The sequence below is a fragment of the Mus musculus genome, chromosome 10, assembly GCF_000001635.26.
Source record: "Mus musculus strain C57BL/6J chromosome 10, GRCm38.p6 C57BL/6J".
Lineage (NCBI taxonomy): Eukaryota > Metazoa > Chordata > Mammalia > Rodentia > Muridae > Mus > Mus musculus.
This window is the reverse complement of record NC_000076.6, coordinates 43,524,082-43,541,635: the sequence shown is the minus strand read 5'-3', so window position 1 is coordinate 43,541,635 and position 17,554 is coordinate 43,524,082. Positions and strand designations below refer to the sequence as shown.

The window sequence follows — 17,554 nt, the reverse complement described above, 5'->3', positions numbered from 1 at the left end:
TTGATATATTGAGACAGGGTTTCATGTAACCCAAGCTGGTCTCAAGCTTGTTATGTAGCCAAAGACAGGTCAAGTGACTTACTTGATCTTTCTGCCTCCACTCCCCCAATGATAGGATCACACCCAATGTGAGGTATTTTATTTATTCCCATTTATATTTATTTCTTTGTAGCTCAGCCTGGCCTCGAACTTCCTAGTCATGTACCCAAGGAAAACCTTGAACCCCCATTCTTCCTACCTCGGTCTCTCCAGTGTTGGGATTACAGCGATACACCTACACACGGACGGGTTAGAAGTAAACTCTTATATTCTGTGATGTTAAGACAGTTTTCTGGAGACAACATCTATAACTCACTAAGAAGTTCAGGGCTTTGGCTATTCGAGAGAAAGAACTTTTGCTTCCAAACCAAATTCTTCTGGAACTGGCTGCCAAGCTCAGCGGGCCTGGGATGGGCCTCCCACGTCCCCTCTCCCCCCCCCCCCCCCCCCCACCTCACTTCCCCACACCCCGACCTCAACAGCGTGGTCCTCCAAGGCGCCGCGTCCAGCAGGGGACGCTGTGAGGCCACCACCGTGCTCAGATGCGCCTAGGGGTCCACTCTCTGCGTAGGCTGGGGCGGAAGAGGCGGGGCAGGTGCGGAGGTGGCTCCCGCCTGCGGTCGGCGCGGTCCGGGGAGGGACCAGCGGACTGCGCAGGTGAGTGCGCCCCTACTGGCCCGCCGGCTCAGCCCCTCGCCGGGCGCTTCGCCCTCGGCTGGCTTCTGCCCTGCGGCGCTCCGGCCGTGTCTGCGAACCCTTCCCGTTCCGCAGAGTTGGGGTTGCCTAGGGACGCCTCTCGAACCCCGGGACCGTGGGAATTAAGCTGGCCCAGGCTGTGCGTCCCCGGACTTGGGTGCAGCAAGCTGCAGACACACTGACTCGGGGCTGGGCGGCGTGGGAGTGTCCAGTTTCCTTTGACCTTGGGGGACCTGGGGAAGGTTCGGGATGGGAGGGCTCCAGGGGAACTCGATCTTGTGTAGAAGTCCGCTTCCGACGTCCGCAGAAGGGAAGGGTTTCGTAGCTGTAGACCCAACCAACTGGAGGCCAGGCCCGGGTCTTACAGAGCGGTGACACGCTAAGGAACGTGGATCCACTCCCAGCGTAGTGCAGGTCAAGGACAGCTTTGCCTGTGTATCCTAAACACTGCTCTTCTGCCAGTCTTAGCCTTCGTTATAGAGTCTATAGCTTTATAGAAATCTCACCCGAAACGAACCTTACGGGCTTTCTTTCCTAGTCATCTCTAATGCAAACTGCCGTCAAGGAGATTTTTTCATATGGACTCCTGCCGGGTTACTTTCCTACTAAAACTCTCTGTATCTCTCGTGCCGTCTGGGTGACCTCCAGACTTAGGTCTATAAGACTTTTTTAAGGCGGCCTCGTTGTGACTGGCTTCTTACTTTTATAGTGAACGATGTCCTTGAACACGTGAGCTCCTGCCTCTTTCCCAGATGCTTGAATTATAGGCTTGCAACAGCGTTCCTAGCTTCTGCAAGTTTTTAATTACCAGGCACTATTTCTGTGCACGTGAGATAAATAAAACAGGGATGAAGAAGAAGTCTAGTCTTGTGGAGTGTATGCACATGCAGACAGCATCTGGTAAATTACACAGCAGCCTGTGATTAGCTCTGGGGGTGGGGTAAGTGTGGTAAAGGGGACCGATTGGCAAGGTGGAGTTGCGTTGGAATAGTTGGAATGGAATGGGTAGGCCCCGCTGAGGGGATGTGTTTGAGTCTAGACTTGAAGGTGAGTTTCCTTGCAGATACCTAAGTGAGAGTGTTCTAGGCCTGTCTGGAACAAAGGTCCCTAGTTTGTCCAGAATGTGTCCCCCTAGTTTCATGTGTTAGGAATTTGGTGCAGTACCTTTAGGAAGAGCAGGGCCATGAAGGTTCTTTCTGAAGAATGGACAGTCGGTATTAGTGGGTATTAAGGGAGTACGTGGCTTTGTTATGAAAACAAGCTCTCTCTGGCATGCTTACACCATCCTTATCTTCCACCTTGTGATGCAGCAAGAAGTCCTTTCACCAAATGGCAGCTTCTAAAGGGCAGAAGGGAAGGGGAGTTTGTTTAAGGGGAGAAGAGGGTTAGAGGCAGTTGACTTGAATTTCCCAGACTCTAGAGGCATGAGTAAAAAAAAATCTCTATCCTTTATAATCACCCCAGCTCTAAATCAGTTGTAGCCATGGAAAACACTCTTTAAGGATAGCTGCTTGTGTGTAAGGACCATGAAGACTAGTGTCAGTGCGGCAGGGGCTGAAGCTGACCAAGTAAGACAGACACGGTTGTCACTGTTCAGGTTTTGTTTAGTTTGGGTTTTGTGTGTGAGGGTGTGGTGTAGCTGTCTCATTTAGGGCTGAGCACGTAAGTCCCCGTACTTTAATCAGTTTATACTTTAACTGATGCCCACTGCAAAGAGAAGCTTTTTAAAGCTAACTTCTGGGTGTATATGTAGAAGGCACTTTGACACCATATTTGTGTAGCAAACCAACAACAGGTTCCCCAGGATCTTCCCAGCCATGGACTTTTGGACCGGGTTTACAGTAGCACCTTTCTTAATTCTGTGAAACAGGCTCTCATTGAGTTAACCAGGCTGGCCTCGGCCACACTCTGGCCTAAGCAGCCATTGATCCGTCACATCACCCTGCCCCACCAGGCCCAGGAGTGTTTTTTTCTTTTGAATGCTTTGGGGGAGCTGCTTTTATAGTCTTGCCTGGTAGTTCATGCTGGCCTGAACTTTTACCATGCCAAACCTGAAGTCGTATTCACTCCCTGAAACCCATGCCAGAAAGCCAGATGTGTTGCCAAGATGAGAGAGAGACGACTTATATACACCATGTATACAAACAACAGTAATTAACATGAATAATCCAGGAAGCCGGGCGTGGTGGTGCACACCTTTAATCCCAGTACTCGGGAGGCAGGCGGATTTCTGAGTTCGAGGCCAGCCTGGTCTTCAGAGTGAGTTCCAGGACAGCCATGGTTATACAGAGAAACCCTGTCTCGAAAAAAGAAGAAGAAAACTGTCCAGGAGTGGACACCTGTAGTCTCCAGTCACCAGCACTTTGGAGGCAGAAGAGTTTCAAGGCAGCCTAGAGAATTTGAGCTACCTGAGACCCTGTCTCAAAGCAAGGCAGTGGAAAGTCATGAGAAGCGGGACATGGTGTGACGTGCTTGTAATCCCAAAGTGTGGGAGCCCCGGGGAGGCTGTGAACTGAAGGACAACAGGGCTATATAACAAGACCTTGCCTTGAAAAGAAAGAAAGGAAAGCCACTAGCTTCTGTTTTGAGTCACCAGGCAGATGCTGTTACATTAACTAAAATGAAGAAGGTTCCAGGTTCAGCAGGTCTGATATCACGTGTTTGGTTCTGGGTTTGGTCATGTCAGACACTTAGTTAGACATTGTGTCTGTGGGCCTCAGCATATAGCCATACCCGCAGCTATGATTTATTACATTGTGGGTTTATGATGCAAAGTAAGGAAAAGGGAGAGACATGGGCAAAAAGAAGGAAGCCAGGCCTGGTGTTATCTACAAGTCTGCCTTGGGATCATGCAGGAAGCGTGGAATTCCTCCACAGCAACTTAGGGCAGGCTTCTAGGAGAAAAGCTAAGTGCTCAGTGTGAAGCAGATCACAGTCTCAGTAGAGTGAGTCACTTAAGTTTGGAGAATGTGGGGAACTCTGCTGAAGTCCAGTTTCACAGTCACTAGTCAGCACAGGGTTGGCAGCAGGCCTTACTACAAACAGCAGTCACGGGTCCTCTGTACTGACTCTGCTCAGGTGGACAAGGATCGTAATCCATACCTGTAAACCCAGTACAAGAGGCCAAGGCGGGAGGAGCAAAAGTTCGGAAGTAGCCTTTGCTAGCATGGTGAGTTTAAAGCAGCCTAGAATACATGAAACCTTACCTCAAAAGGGAGGCGTGGGGGTGCGAAGGCAAAAGACATATTGGCGCTACCAGAATCTGGAAAGGGACAAATGATAAGGATGGCAGAAGATCTGGGACCGTCAGGAGGCCATACAAAAGGAAAAGAAATTGTGTGTGTGTGTGTGTGTGTGTGTGTGTGTGTGTGTGTGAGTGAAGAGAGTGAGTATGTTTGTGTATGTGATATGGAAGCTAGGTGAGGTCATTGGAATTCTGTCACTCCATCACTGTCTACCTCATTGCCTCAAGACTGGTCTCTCACTGAACCTGAAGCTTGCCATCATCGCTAGGCTGGGTGGCTGGCTGGTTAGCGAGCTCTCCCAATGTCTGTGTTTCCCAAAGGGTGGATCATAGGCATACACAGCTGTGCTCAGCCTATTAAATGGGAGGGGGTTCTTGTTTGCACAACAAGCACCATTAGTTAGCACTGGGTTGTCTCCCTGGCCCTAGTTTGTTCTGTGTACCGTGTGAGATGGGCTCACCTGTATATGTCTCCCTACCTGGCCTGGAACTTGCTGTGAGATTGGAGATTGGCCTGGCCTCAGACTAACAGTGCTCCTGTCTTGTCTCCTAAGAGTTGACATTACTGGCACTTTGCCTTCTGCCCCAGTTGGGTTTTTTGTTGTTGTTGGTTTTTTTTTTTCTTTCTTTTTTTTTTTTTTTTTTTTTTTTAGTTTGTTTTGGATTGTTTGTTTGTCTGTTTTATGTTTGGATCTCAGACTGACCTTGAACTCCTAGCCAGGCGTGGTTGTGCACGCCTTTAATCCCAGCACTCGGGAGACAGGGGCAGGCGGATTTCTGAGTTCGAGGCCAGCCTGGTCTACAAGTGAGTTCCAGGACAGCCAGCTACACAGAGAAACCCTGTCTTGAAAAACGAACAAAACAAAACAAAGCAAAGCAAAACAAAAAAGATCTTGAACTCCTGAGCCTTTATTCCCAACGTGCTGAAAATGCATACACACCTCAAGCAGCAGCATTCTGTGCTTCAGATGTGGGACGACCCAGCATTCCCTGCTTTGATTTAAGAGGAGCTCCGCAATCTGCTCCGCCACATTTTCAGATTCTTCACTCCATACTCAGGGCTCTCCCAACCAGCTCTGGCTTCTCCTGGTCCTCCCTTGGGGCCTGTTCTCTGCTGGCATCTACAAAGGTCACCATCTCTGGCAAAAACCAGACTGATGCCTTCCTTCCATCTTACGCTTTTATACATCTCTATCTAGACTCCCATTGTTTGGGATGTCTGCCTGCTGGGAGATGAGGCAGAGGGAGTGAGTCACTAATAAAGGTAACAATTGGCTTTGAAACATTTGTGAGCTCACACAGACACACACACACACACACACACACACACGAACATGATTTAAGGTGCTATCTTCAGCTAGGTTTCCTAGTACAGGTAAGTACCCCTCTGCCTGTGGGGCTGGAGAGATGGCTCAATGAATAAGAACACTGGCTGCTCTTTCAGAGGATTCAGTTCAATTCCCAGTACCTACATGGTGGTCCACAGTAATTCCAGGAACAATCACTTGTGGCCTCTATGGGCACTTCATATACATGGACCACAGATATACATGTGTACACAGGGCACAGATACACATGAAGACAGCACCCACACAAGTAAAATCAAAGTGAACAAATCTTTAAAAATGCGGCCAATGATGGATACAGAAAGACATCCAGATATCCCTGAAAGGAAAGAGCTGTATGCTGTAGAGTGGGGGCTTTTAACATTCATTCCTTTATGTAGTGCTTGCACACGTGTGAGTGTAGAGGCCAGAGGACAGTTTGCAGGGGTCACCTCTCTCCTTCTACCACATGGTTCTGGGGATTGAACTTTGGCTGTCAGGCCAGGTTGGTGACAGTATCCTTAACTGCTGTGCCATCTCACATGAACTGCAGCATTTCGAGCTCCTGCTGTGCCAGCACAGAAAATACACTGCTTCCATTTCCTTTTATTTTACATTGCTAGGACCAAATAGGCCGTGTACATGCTAAGCAAACAGTCCACAACTGGGCTACATTCCCAGTGTAGACATATGCTATTTTCTTTCTTTATTCTAAGCCTACAAAGTTAAAAATCTCTTTTGGGTGGGTCTCTATTAAATGGGAATGCATTGGACTATCGTTTCTTGCCAGACATGGCACCTGTGCCTGCAATCATAGTACTTTGAAGCTGAGGTAAAAGGATCACTCATCATCTGAGACAAGTGTGGACTGTGAGTGAGTTCCAGAGCAGCCTGCGCTTCAGGAGGAGACCCTGTCTCAAAAACCAAAACTAGGGGCTGGGAATAGATAGATGGTTCAGTGGTCAAGAACACTTGTTGAGGGACAGGTGTGGTAGCACACGCCTTTAATCTCAGCACTTGGGAGGCAGAGGCAGGCAGATCTCTGAGCTCAAGGCCAACCTGGTCTACTAGATTAGTTCTGGGATAGCTAGAACTACACCAAGAAATCCTGTCTCAGAAAACCAAAACAACAAAAAGAGCACTCATTGCTCTTACATAGTCTCGGTCTATTCCCAGCTCCCACAGGATGGCTCACAGTCATCTTGGTTCCAGTTCCAGGCTGTAACACCTTCCTGGCTGCCACAGGTACCAGGCGTGCAGTGGTGCACAGACACACATGCAGCCAAAACAGATGGATAAATAAAGTAATATATAGTATATATTTTTTCTTTTTTATCTTTTTAATTTTATTTTTATCTTTTTCTCTGTTTTTCCTTTATTAAGGGGCTGGAGTGTTGACTCAGTGGTTAAGAACACTTTGATCTTGCCGAGGGCCAGGGCTGGGTTTCCAGCCTGTACGTGATAGCTCACAGCCATCGGTCGCTGCAGTTCCAGGAGATCCAGCACCATCTTCTGACTCCTGAGGGCACTAGGCACACACATGGTACACATAAATATACAAGCAAGACACTCACACACAAAATAAACAGAGCTAGAAGTAGAACATTTCAAACAAGAAAACCCTACTGGCTTTGCTTAGCTATTCCTTTGACAGTACATTAAAACAAAAAAACAGCCATGAGCCCTGAAATCCCTGTCATTCAGGATTTAGTTGAGGTTCCAAGGATGGTGGGATCAGAGCCAAGCCTGTGCTGTTGGCTTATTCTACACTCTAAAGATTAACCAAAAGTTAGGAGGAGTGGCTCCCTGTGTGTTTTCTGTGAGCCACACAGACATTGTTATCAGCCTTGTAATGAATGGAAACTAGGAAGGAAAAATCATGAGGCTCATTATCAAAGAGAGGAAGTGAGTCTCAGACCCCAAATATGAGAATGCCGACCAGCTGTCAGGTTTTATGTGTGTATTATTTAAGCTTATGAAATCTCTTATCTTATTAGCAAATCATGGTCTTTAAACCATCCTGGCCTGATGTGCTCCCACACGCCTTTCATCCCAGCCCTCAAGAGGCAGAGGTAGGATCTCTGAATTTGAGGCCAACCTGGCTTATGTAGTGAGTTCCAGGACAGCCAGGGCTAAGTAGAGAGGCCCTATCTCAGATAGATAGATAGATAGATAGATAGATAGATAGATAGATAGATAGATAGATAGATAGATAAGTAGAGAGGCCCTGTCTCAGATAGATGGATGGATGGATGGATGGATGGATGGATGGATGGATGGATGAGGGAAGGAAGGAAGGAAGGAAGGAAAAAGAAATAAAGAGAGTGAGTAAGCCATTTATATTGTGATTATTCTAGGAGGCCTGCCACCGCTGTAAGATTGTTTCCACATTTATAGTGACTAGGATTTGATTGCTCTCTGGGGTGTCCAGAAATGACTGCCTGCCTAGTTTGTGGGCTCCATTCCCCTCCTCCCCCTCTTGTAGAGTTCTACTAAGGAGTGGAGGGAGATGCGAGCCATGGACACACAGAGCTGTCTGTCCTGCTCACTTGTGCTGCTCTGACTTCTCAGGATCTAGGTGGAAATAAGGTTGGGAGAGGCGCTGTCTGTGGATTTCATGAACTCCTTTGTTTGTTTGTTTGTTTGTTTGTTTGTCTGTGTTCTTGTTTTTCCAGACAGGATTCCTTTGTGTAGCCATGGCTGGCCTGGAATTTGCCAATAGGTCAAGCTGGCCTGGAACTCGGAGGGCCTCCTGCCTCTGCATCCTAACTGCCGGGATGAGAGGTGTGTGCCACCATGTCCAGCCTTTTTTTTATTTTTATTTTTATTTTATTTTTTAAAACAAACCATTAGTAACTACTGCTAATATTTTTCAGTTGTGATCAGTACCCAGTGCTCTTTGCGGTGAGGAAGAAGAACCAAACCAGTGTTTTCCGTAGGTTTTGTGCCTCACTGGACCCCTGAGACGGCCCTGCGAGCAAGCAGATTGATTGCAGCTAGGAAGATCCCTGTAGTGTGCTTGGCTCTCGGCCCGAGTGGACTGACCCAGCCCTGCGGGAGGTGGAGATGCAGTGCTAGTTATGTAGTGTGCGAGGCGTGTTCACGCCTGTGTGCTAAGCACAGCTCTGCAGCACTGACCACGCTGTGACAACGCGCCACTGTTTTCCTTCGCAGGTCCTGAGCAGCATGGCCGTGCCTGGTGTCAGACTGCTCACAGGTGCTCTAAGGAAGCCAGATGCCTGGACCAGACTCTGGGGTGTGATTCAGGGGACATCGTCACACAAACTTTGTGCTTCCTGGAACCGATACTTGTATTTTTCCAGTACCAAGTTAAACACATCAAATTATAAAACACTTTTCCGTAACATTTTCTCTCTGCGACTCCCAGAGCTTTTAGTATCTCCAGAATGTTATTTTCCATTTTCTATACGACTCAAAAGCAATATAAACTCCAAAAAATCTACGAAAAAGACCCTGCAAAAAGAGGCAGACGAAGAGGACTCCGACGAGGAGACCAGTTACCCCGAGAGGAGCGAGCAGGAGGAGGAGCTTGAGAGTGAGCCTGGTGTGGCGAAGGACTACAAAGACCTGGAAAAGGTGGTGCAGTCTTTCCGGTACGACGTCATCCTGAAGACGGGCCTTGACGTGGGGAGAAAGTGAGTATGACTCATGTCATCAGGAACCACCTGTCTACCTGGTGGGATGCCACGTGCCAGTCACTTGGTGTCCTCTGTCATGGGGAGTAATAACCATAGATGTGAAAGGACTTTACACGTGACCTATTCCAGTTGGTTTTCTCTACAGTGCTGGGGATCGAACCCAGAGACTTGTACGTGGTAGGCGAGTGTTTTACCACTGAACCATGCCTCTATCCCTAGTGATAACCTCTTAAAGAGAAAGCATACATAGCTACAGAAAACCACTAGGATTTCCCATTTACTGCAGCATGAGAAAGTACATCCCAGAATCAACTAGATGAATAGGAGGTGATAGTTAAGAACACAGGTCATGGGGCTATCATGTTAGCTCAGTGGATAGGAGTACTGGTCGGTGGGTCTGACAGCCGACAATCAATTCCTGGGGTCCACAGAGGATAATGAAAGAACTGACTCACACAGTTGTCACAGATACATGTGCCAGGGCAGATGTGGACCCACAGTCACACACACACACACACTAAACTAGAATGCAGTTTCTGGGCATTGAGGTGGCTTGCATATAGACATGCCGACTTGACTCTGATTCCTGATCCCAGAAAGGAGCAGGAGAGAGCTGGTCTCTGAGGTAGTCCTCTGGCCTGCACAGACTCACTATGACGGTACATTCTCAGAGATGCACACAAAGGACTGCAGTCCGACCTAAAGCTCTGGGCCATGCCTGCAGTCCCAGCATATGTGGGGCTACGTCAGGAGACAGTTAGAAGCCGATCTGAACTATATATTGAGAGGCTGTCTGAGGAAGCAGAGAGTGGGTTCTTGGACCAAAAGACTGTTGTTTTGGGCTCCTAGTAAGCGGCCTTCTGTACATACTGGAATGTCTCTGCTGTGATTAGGGCTGAGAGGGCTACTTTAGACGGTAACGGCCAGGCTCCTTTTTAAAATGTATCCAGTGTCCATGTGTGATAGGCAGGATGTGCAGACCCTATCATGTGGACTCAAGACTGCATTGTGAAGTTGGTTCTGTCCTTGCAGCTTTGTGGGTTCCACCTCCAACCCCCCACCCCCTTTACCCTGTAAAGCCACATTATCACTCTATAGCCCATGCTGGCCTACAACTCACTGAAATCCTCCTGCTTCAGCCTCCAGGTAGGATTAAGGTCTGTGTCCAGCACTGTGCCTAGGCCCAGCGTGCAGGAGGCTGTTGTGCGTGGATTTGAGCTGTGACAAACACCGTGTCCCATGCAGCGCCTTCACAGGGGTGGGAGGGTGGATGCTGAGGTGCCTTTAGTGCAGCCATTCTCTCTGCTGGGTGCTGCTAGTGACCAAAGTGTGGGTTCACTCTCTGTTCTCTGTCATTGATGGGGATAGCCAAGGTAAGAAGAGCAAATTGAAGATTTCCGTATGTAATTTGTATCTTTTGTGGCATCACTAATTGTGTCCTTTACTGTTTGAATCCACAGAACATATAAGACTGTAGGCCCTGCTTTGAGCATCCTGATCAGGATTGCTGGTTGCTGTCTGACATCTGGCCAACTCCTCTAGGGCCTGAATGCTGGCTGCTCCCTTTATTAAGCAGAGCCAGGTGTCAGTCATCTGGAGTCAGGTCACCAGGGGGTTAAATTCAGAGGTGAATGGCTGTTTGATTGGAATTACTCCGCCCTGGGTGCACACAGGCAGTTCCATATGTGTGGTGCCTGGTTTTGCACTCTTGAGTGCCAAGCAGGTAGCTGAGGGGCAGGAAACCCCCCTTTCATTCTGACCATTGTGACTCATGAGCAGCCACCTGCCTGAGAAGCAGCGAGCCTTTTCAGAGTCAGAAGTACCCTGTGGTCTCCTGTTAGATGCCCGTCAGTGATGGCCGCTTTCACTTCGTGACTTTCGTCCAAGCGCAGGGTGCTGTGGGGACTCACCGAGCAGACGCTAACAGCAGCTGCTTTTCTCAAAGCTGTGTGATCATTGAGTGATTTCAATTTTAAGTGGTTTTTTTTTTTCTTTTTAATAGCAAAGTAGAAGATGCATTCTACAAAGGTGAACTCAGACTGAATGGGGAGAAGTTGTGGAAGAAAAGCAGAACGGTGAGCCAAACCGCCGCCATGACAGCCCCACGGTCCTGTCTGTCGCTCTGCTACTCAGTGCTGTCCCTGTGACTCCCTGGGGGCCCTGGTGCCTTCTCTGAGGTCCTCTGAGTCCTGGTCATGCTTGTGGGAACCACCTACAGGCCACTGTCTCTTCTCGGCCATTGAGTCCTGAGAAGAATTTGGAATCAGCCACCCTCAGGACTGCGGCCATCCTTACTCAGACATCTAGGTATTAACGTTAGCCCCATGGAATCATGGCAAGTAGATGACACGGGAAAGGTTGACCAAGCAGGGTCACCTAAGCAGGGGTGTGACTCTGGTCACTTCAGCAGGGGCTCTCCTTGGAGCTCTGCTTTCTGACAGGCAGCTGGCAAAAAAGATGCCCCTCATTTCCCAACAAGTTCGTATTAGCACTACTAATTGAAAGACATGGAGCCAGGGTGGTGACACCTTGTCACCCCAGCACTGAGTGGAAGGCTGAGGCCAGAATGTGGGTCCCAGGTCAGCCAGGGCTGCACAGTGAGACTGTGTCTCAAAAAATAAACCACACAAGCTGGTGAGATGGCTCAGTGGGTTAGAGCACCCGACTGCTCTTCCAAAGGTCCAGAGTTCAAATCCCAGCAACCACATGGTGGCTCACAACCATCTGTAACAAGATCTGACTCCCTCTTCTGGAGTGTCTGAGGACAGCTACAGTGTACTTACATATAATAAATAAATAAATATTTTAAAAAATAAAATAAAATAAACCACACAAAACCCCCAACTGATAAAAGGAGGTACTTCCAACATTTGCTGTGTAACATGTCTCTCTGTCTGCCTGCCTGTCTGCCTGCCTGTCTGTCTGTATCTTTCTGTTTCTCTCTCTCACACACACAGATACAAACATACACACACTCGTGTAAAAGTAAAATTCTGTTAAACAGTGTTCTTAGTGCACGTATGTAAAGCCGCACTCGGGAAATGGAGAAACGGGGATCAGGAGTTCTAGGTCAGCCTGGGCTACCTGAGATGCTGTCTGCACACATACACATACACACACATACACACATAAACACACACACACACAAAGGCAGAGTCAGGAAGACTGCCACAGATTCAGCCAGCCAGATCTGCTCATCTCATCTAGTTCCAGGCTGGCCAAGACTATCTTAACAACAACAACAAAATAATGTATTCATATGTTCAATATGCTCCATATATTTTGAATTAAATATTACTCATATTTATCTTAAAATAGGTTTTTATGGGATATTATTAAGCTTTCAAATGTATTAAGCTTTCTTTGTGCTTGAGTGTCTTGCTTGTGTGCGCGTGCGCATGCAGTCCTGTGGAAGTCAGAAGACCCCCCTGGCACTAGAGTTGCAGGTGATTGGTTGTGAGCCACAGTGATTTCTGGGAACCACACCAGGGTCCTTTGCAATAGCAACAGGCAGCTGGCCGGAAGATGCTCTTAACTGCTAAGCCGCCCCTCCAGCTGTAGTCATTTTCTTCATGCCTTTTATATTTTGAATTTTATTTTTTTAATTTATTTTATGTATATAAATGCCTGCAAATATGTTTGTGCATAATTATGCCTGCTGCCCACAGAGGCCACAAGAGGGTACCAAGTCTCCCAGAGCTGGAGTTAAGGATGGTTGTGAGCCGCTGTGGGAGTGCTGGGTACCAAGTCCAAGTCTGCAAGAGCAACAACTGTGCCTGGCTGCCGCGCCAACTCCCCAGCTCTCCTCTATTAATTTCCTTCATGCCTTTTATTTTCCAGCTTAAAAAAAATATATTTAGTTGGGGAGTGGGGAGTGTAGGACATGCATGTCACGGCATGGATGTAGGTGGAGGTTAGAGGACAGCGTGAAGCAGTGGCTTCTTTCCCACCAACCCTCCATGTTGGTTTCAGGGACAGAACTCGGTCGTCAGGCATTGCTGCAAGGTGCCGGGCCTGGCTGCCTCACCCTCCCTCTGAGATACAGATAATGAGGTTTTTGTGTATTTGAGACAGGGTCTCACTAAGTAAGACTAGGCTGGCCTGAACTCAGAGAGATCTGCCTGCCTTTGCCTCACGGATGTTCTACCATGGTTTTTAACCATGAGATTATCACTTAACAAAACTCAATAAGGAAAATGTAAGAAAGCTTTAATTAAAAGTTTGGAAGTGGGACTAGGGACGCAGCTCTCCTGTAGGGTGCCTGCCGAGCATGTGAAAGAAGCCCCAGGTTCAAGCATGCGGCAGGCGGAAGGGTGAGAAATTCAAGGGCATCCCCGCTTGAATCTGAGGCCAGCCTGAGATGTGTGACACCTGTCTGGGGATAGAGGGTGGCTTAAAACCTATGGCCCTTGCTTGGAAGCGTAACCCATCAGCACTGAGGGGTAATGAGGAGGCAGACGGTTTTGAAGGGTGGTTTTTATTCTCCTTTCATGTTCCGAGGCCTGCTAGGGCAGGATCTGAGCTACCTGGAGTTGCCCTGGGGTGTGGAACAGGAAGTGTGTCTGTCATGTGTGCATCGGTGAACATTGAGACTTTGAGTGCCTGCTCCTGGGGATGATGTAGTCCATTGTTGCTGCCTGTGTGGACACAGAGAGATGGCCTCCATTCTTGTCTCACCTGTTAGTCGAGGCCCGGGAGCTCTGATAACCTTGGCTGGCAGGTGCAGGATGACCCGGCAGCCATTGTTCAGTGAGCTGCACAAAAGCCACTGCTCCAGATGGGCCTTCTCCACCCTTCTCTATTGCTTTCTGGGCTGTGGCTGGGCTGCAGTACCTCTGGATGCCCTCCTGGCTGGACTCATTTGCAAACTCCATAAGCCTGTTTTTCTTCCCCTGCTTTGAGGTATTGTTAGCTGCAGCCTAATTGCTCTGCTCCTCCTGCCTTGGGTGTTCTGTTGCCTCAGCCGCTTTCCAGATTCCTCCTGAGGGTCAGCAAAGGCAGAGGCCGGCATTAACACTAGCTCCCTGCCTCGTTACTAAGAAGCCTGGTAGCCATAGAAACTGCAGCTAAGCAGAGATTTGAAATGTAGATATTTGAAACAGCCCCTAACCCCAGCCAGTTTTGCTTTGTGTCTTGAGAGGACCAGGCCTTGGATGGGACTAAATAAAGCATGCCTGCTTCCCCAGCCTGCTCCGTGGAGCCAGAGCCTGGCCACAGGCCCTGAGGTCCAGCTTGTCTGGTGCTGCAGCTCAATCCCTCTGTTCCCCGCCTGCCACTGAGCAAAGCTTTTGTGTGTTCTGCAGTCTAGGCGGGGTCCAGAGTGCACGGTGCTGTGTTAACCCTGCTCTGCGGAGGTGGCTTGAGAAGCCAAAGTGTGGGGACTCACTCACACACCCTGCCTTAAACTCCCCTCCCAGGAGCTGGCTGCACTAAGAGCAAACATTGTCTGAGCCCTAGAAGGAAGAAATGTCATCACTTTTTTCCCCTTTCCCTTTTAAAAACACTTTTATTAGCACATATTAATTATTCATAATAACATTTCATTTTTCATGCCTGTGTGCAATATGTTTTGATTGTATTCACCTCTCCATTAATCTCTCTTGGGCCCCACGCCTGACTTCCTTCCTTTCCCCTTTATACTCTTGCAGTGTCTACTCCTTCCTCTTCCCCTCCTCTTCCTCCTTTCCTGTCTCCTTCAACTTTTTTTTTTTTCTGTAATATGATCTCACTAAAAACTTGCAGCAATCCTCCTGCCTCTGCTGGGTTTATAGGCATGAGCAACCATATCCAGCCTAAGTAACTGGGTTGGTGAGATGGCTCAGCAGACAGCGGTGCTTGCTGCCAAGCCTCGTAACTAAAGTCCCTTCCCTGAGCCCATGTGGTTGAAGGAGAGAACAGCTCTGCAGAGGTTTCAAGTTCCACACAGTGTGTCCCACACCCCAAACTAAATGGTTTCGAAATTTTTAAGTTAGGGGCTCGAGATGGCTCAGCAACTAAAAGTGCTTGCTGCTCTTGCAGAGGTTCCAGGTTCGATTCCCAGTACCACATGGTGGCTGACAACTGCCTGTGCTGCAATTCCAAGAGCTCCATTCTACCTGTGACCTTCAGGGGAACCAGGCGTGCACATGGCACCTAGCCATCCACGCAGGCCGATGCCCACACACAAATGCATCTAAAAGACGGAAGTGACTGAATGAAATGGACCAGTTTCTAAGCTGTGCATGACCGCTTATGGGGGGGGGGGCTTGGTTTCTTGTTTGTCTTAGTATACTCATTTTAAAATCTGTAAATAACTTATTTTATGTGAATGGGTGTTTTGCCCACATGTGTGTCTGTGCAGCATGTGCACAGCAAGGCAAACAAGAACAGTGACCACTGTTAATCACTGAGCAATCCCTTCAGACCCTTCAACAGAGTCAGCGGCCCACATATGAGATGCTTTACTCAATAGAAGCTGGGTGGGGGTTCGGGGTGGGGGAGGGGGAGCACCATGCTCTTTCTGGCTTATATTTTGGCAGAAACAGCAGCGTGTAGCCAGGCTGTTTTGAGCACCTCCTGAGTTCCTGGCCAGATTCTCTAATGAGCTGAGTGAACCAGGTATCTGCCAGGTGTTGCCATGTGCCAAACATGGACCAAGTCCTTGCAGAGGGCCTGGTGGTAACATGGCTCTCCAGGGTGACAAGCTTTAGCAGCAAGTCCTCTGGTAAGGTTAGTTTGGCCTCAGCTCCTGGAGCCAACTCGCCTCTTGTGTGCTGTCCACCTCTGTGGTCTGAAGCTGGTCTCTTTCCATGAGTCTCTCTCATGGGGCAGCCAGCAACCATGATGACTGATGTCTATGAAACTGTCCCATCCCATTTTAGGGCATCCCGGCTAAAGCTTAGTGCTGCCTTCTTCCTGGTGCATGCAGTGCTGTCTTTTGCACATTCTTGCTAAGGCTGTGCCCTACCTTTCAGTGTTGCCCAGACAGACAGGTTTGTCCCTCAGCGACCTGACCGATGACCTTCCCCAGCCTCAATCCTCGGCAGGCCAGGCGTGGATGTCAGATGGAAGCCACTGCTGCCTGCAGTCTGGCCCCTGTGCTTGAGGCCCCCTCCTGTATGCCTTCCCAGCCATGCAGTTCAGAACTAGGGTGACAGCCTCAAGAGTGTCAGGCTGTCTCCCTTGCTCTTCCTATGTGACAGTCACCACATTAAAGCAAAGCAGGGCTGTTTGAATTGGCCTAAGTTTCCCAGAATGGATAAAGGTTGTCTCCCTGTGTCCTCAGGTGAAGGTGGGAGATACCTTGGATCTCATCACTGGAGAGAACAAAGAGACAGGAACAGAGGTGGTGATGCGAATTCTCCTGAAAAAGGTCTATGAAGAGAAGACTGAGAACGACAAGCACCGGGTGGTGTTGCGCCGATGGAAGAGCTTAAAGCTGCCTAAAAAGACTCTGTCTAAATAAACATCACTTCTCCCACAGACTGCCTCCTAATTGTCAGGGGGTGGGGGAGCATAAAAAGAGGACGTTTTTATTAAAATAAAGTTCTCCTGTCATTTATGGGGTCACCGGAGCACTCTGTGGAAGCTGCGGTCTGTGGGTTTCCCTCTGGCGCTGGCCTGTGCTCCCTTAGACCTGGCATTCTGAGAGCCCCCTTGTTGTGTGCAGAGACAGATTCTGGAGGAGCCCAGGCCAAGAAAGGACATTACAGCGTTTTTGTTGATGTTGTTGGTTTTGGTTTGTTTTTCCAGACAGGGTTTCTCTGTGTAGCCCTGGCTGTCCTGGAACTCACTTTGTAGACCAGGCTGGCCTCGAACTCAGAAATCCGCCTGCCTCTGCCTCCCAAGTGCTGGGAGTAAAGGTGCCCGGCAGGACATTACAGCTTGTCTGACATTTCCCACATTAACTACCTCAGGAGTCACTGTAAAATACATTGGCCTTGTTTCTTTGTGGGTTTTGTTTTATTGTTGATTTTTGTTTTGTTTTTTGTTAGATGGTGTGTCTTAGGGTTTTATTGCTGTGAAGAGACACCATGACCACCGAAACTCTTTTTTTTTTTTTTTTTTTTTTTTTTTAAACACGCAAAAGACATTTATTACTAGGCTATAAATTATGAGGCAATGGCTGGGGTGTGGAGAGCCCAGCAGTCACGTTTTGGGCTTCTGCCCTTTCTCTCTGTCTTCCTGGGCTTGTATTCGGAGTTCCTCATCTAGACGTTCCTTTGCACGGACAACCTTTGACTGCAGGTAGAAAGAGCCACCCACGGACTTATCATTCACTTTAAATAGGTGTTCATAATTCTTCTGGACCTCCTCGGGGCTCAGCTTGGAGACGTTGAGAATCTGCTGGGCTTCCTGGAGGCTGAGGCCAGAGAGATTGGATGCAGCTGCAGACTGGTGCCCAGCACGCCCTCGAGCGTCAGCGGCTGCCTGGCTGGCTGCAAACTCCTGCCTCAGGGCCCTGGCAAAGGCTCTGCCCACCACCTGCACACCCATCACAATGATCTGGGCCAGGTACTTGGCCATGGCGGACGCTCCACTTTAGGGGGACGGGTGCCGCTTCCCGACCCAGTGGGACCAGCTCAAGGGTTGCTGGTGGGTCAGAGGTCACC

General features: G+C 48.8%; 1 protein-coding gene and 1 pseudogene across 6 annotated transcripts; one reads left to right on the top strand and one right to left on the bottom strand.

The window, feature by feature from the left end:
- The first annotated feature begins 594 nt into the window (after positions 1-594).
- Mtres1 (mitochondrial transcription rescue factor 1) lies at positions 595-16,517 on the top strand. Of its 6 annotated transcripts, none has more exons than XM_011243202.1 (4): positions 595-696; positions 8,479-8,960; positions 10,966-11,038; positions 14,982-16,007. In XM_011243202.1, exons 2-4 carry the CDS (start codon positions 8,491-8,493, stop codon positions 15,018-15,020), a joined length of 582 nt encoding a protein of 193 aa, XP_011241504.1. In that variant the 5' UTR covers positions 595-696; positions 8,479-8,490; the 3' UTR covers positions 15,021-16,007. The 6 variants fall into 6 exon arrangements, with proteins under 6 accessions (XP_011241504.1, XP_006512896.1, NP_080687.1 ...); XM_006512833.4 differs by lacking the exon at positions 14,982-16,007 and adding an exon at positions 16,228-16,503 and having other exon boundaries at positions 617-696; positions 8,181-8,960; NM_026411.2 differs by lacking the exon at positions 14,982-16,007 and adding an exon at positions 16,228-16,517 and having other exon boundaries at positions 618-696.
- Positions 17,019-17,552, bottom strand: Gm9803 (predicted gene 9803; annotated as a pseudogene).